Source organism: Haliaeetus leucocephalus, unplaced genomic scaffold (assembly GCF_000737465.1).
Source record: "Haliaeetus leucocephalus isolate CR32 unplaced genomic scaffold, Haliaeetus_leucocephalus-4.0 Scaffold273, whole genome shotgun sequence".
In the NCBI taxonomy this organism is placed as follows: Eukaryota; Metazoa; Chordata; class Aves; order Accipitriformes; family Accipitridae; genus Haliaeetus; species Haliaeetus leucocephalus.
This window is the reverse complement of record NW_010972709.1, coordinates 1,717,449-1,718,415: the sequence shown is the minus strand read 5'-3', so window position 1 is coordinate 1,718,415 and position 967 is coordinate 1,717,449. Positions and strand designations below refer to the sequence as shown.

At 62.0% G+C, this 967-nt stretch overlaps 1 protein-coding gene across 1 annotated transcript in view; it reads right to left on the bottom strand.

The window, feature by feature from the left end:
- Positions 1–967, bottom strand: part of SLC2A4RG (SLC2A4 regulator) — a 3,259-nt gene that overhangs the window by 1,233 nt on the left and 1,059 nt on the right. Inside the window, exon 3 of the mRNA XM_010569762.1 lies at positions 8–117. Within this exon, the coding sequence (XP_010568064.1) occupies positions 8–117 (110 nt within the window). The remainder of the gene's footprint in view (positions 1–7; positions 118–967) is intronic.

Sequence of the window (967 nt, the reverse complement as noted above, 5' to 3'; positions counted from 1 at the left end):
CTCTTACCTGGGGCGGGGGTGGCAGGCGGGTGACCGAGCACCAGTGGGCTGGTGGAGAGGCTGGTGAGCACCGTGGCCGCCATCACCTCGTCGATGCCCGCCTTGCCCGAGAGCTTCCTGCAACCGAGAACAAAGGGGGGGCCTGCGGTGAGGATGGACGAAGCCCCCCCGGGACCGTTCATCCCTCTCCATCACCCACCGAGGTGCCAGGACCCCCCCACCCACCGCGGTCGGGTCTGCACCCGCCCCAGGGGTGGCTTGGCGGGGGGACAACACACATGGGTGGCACAGGGTGACCGCACCGTGCTGGGGGGCATCGCCACATGCAAAGACACCCGTGGGTGCCCCGTCCCCTGTAGCACCCTGAGATACCAGGCCAACCCAGGCATCATCCCAGCAGCCAGACTGGAAACCCCGCTGGGCAGCAGTGCAGGCAGCGGTGCAGGCAGCAGTACAGGCAGCTAGCCAAAACGCTGCTGTTTACCACTCCGGGGAGGGGGAGAACCCTACACGTCCGCGGGCAGCGCCGCGCCGGAGGGTACCAGCACCTGCATCCTGCCGCGAGTGCCGAGAAACACGGGGTTTGCTCAGCTGGGACCAAACAACTTCCTGAAGTGGAAAAAAAAAATAAAAAAAAAAAAACAAAACAAAAAACCTATTAAAAAAAAATTAAATTAAAAAAAAAAGCGAGAGGTCAAGAGCAACAGAAGCCATTTTGCAAACCTCTCGTGCCATGGGGATGGATAAATACAGCGCTGGAGAGTGGCAATGCTCTCCAAGCCCTCGAGCGGTTGCGGTGCTCAGCACCGCAACCGCTCGAGGGCTCGTCTATGGCACCTTGCTTCATCACCCAGCGGGGCCACGGCCGGGCAGAGCCCTTGGTGCCGCCGTACACGGGACAGCCGGTCACAGCCAGAGACCCCGGCGCTGCGGCCAAGCGGCCAAAGTCCTCCTCTTGCAGCCAAGC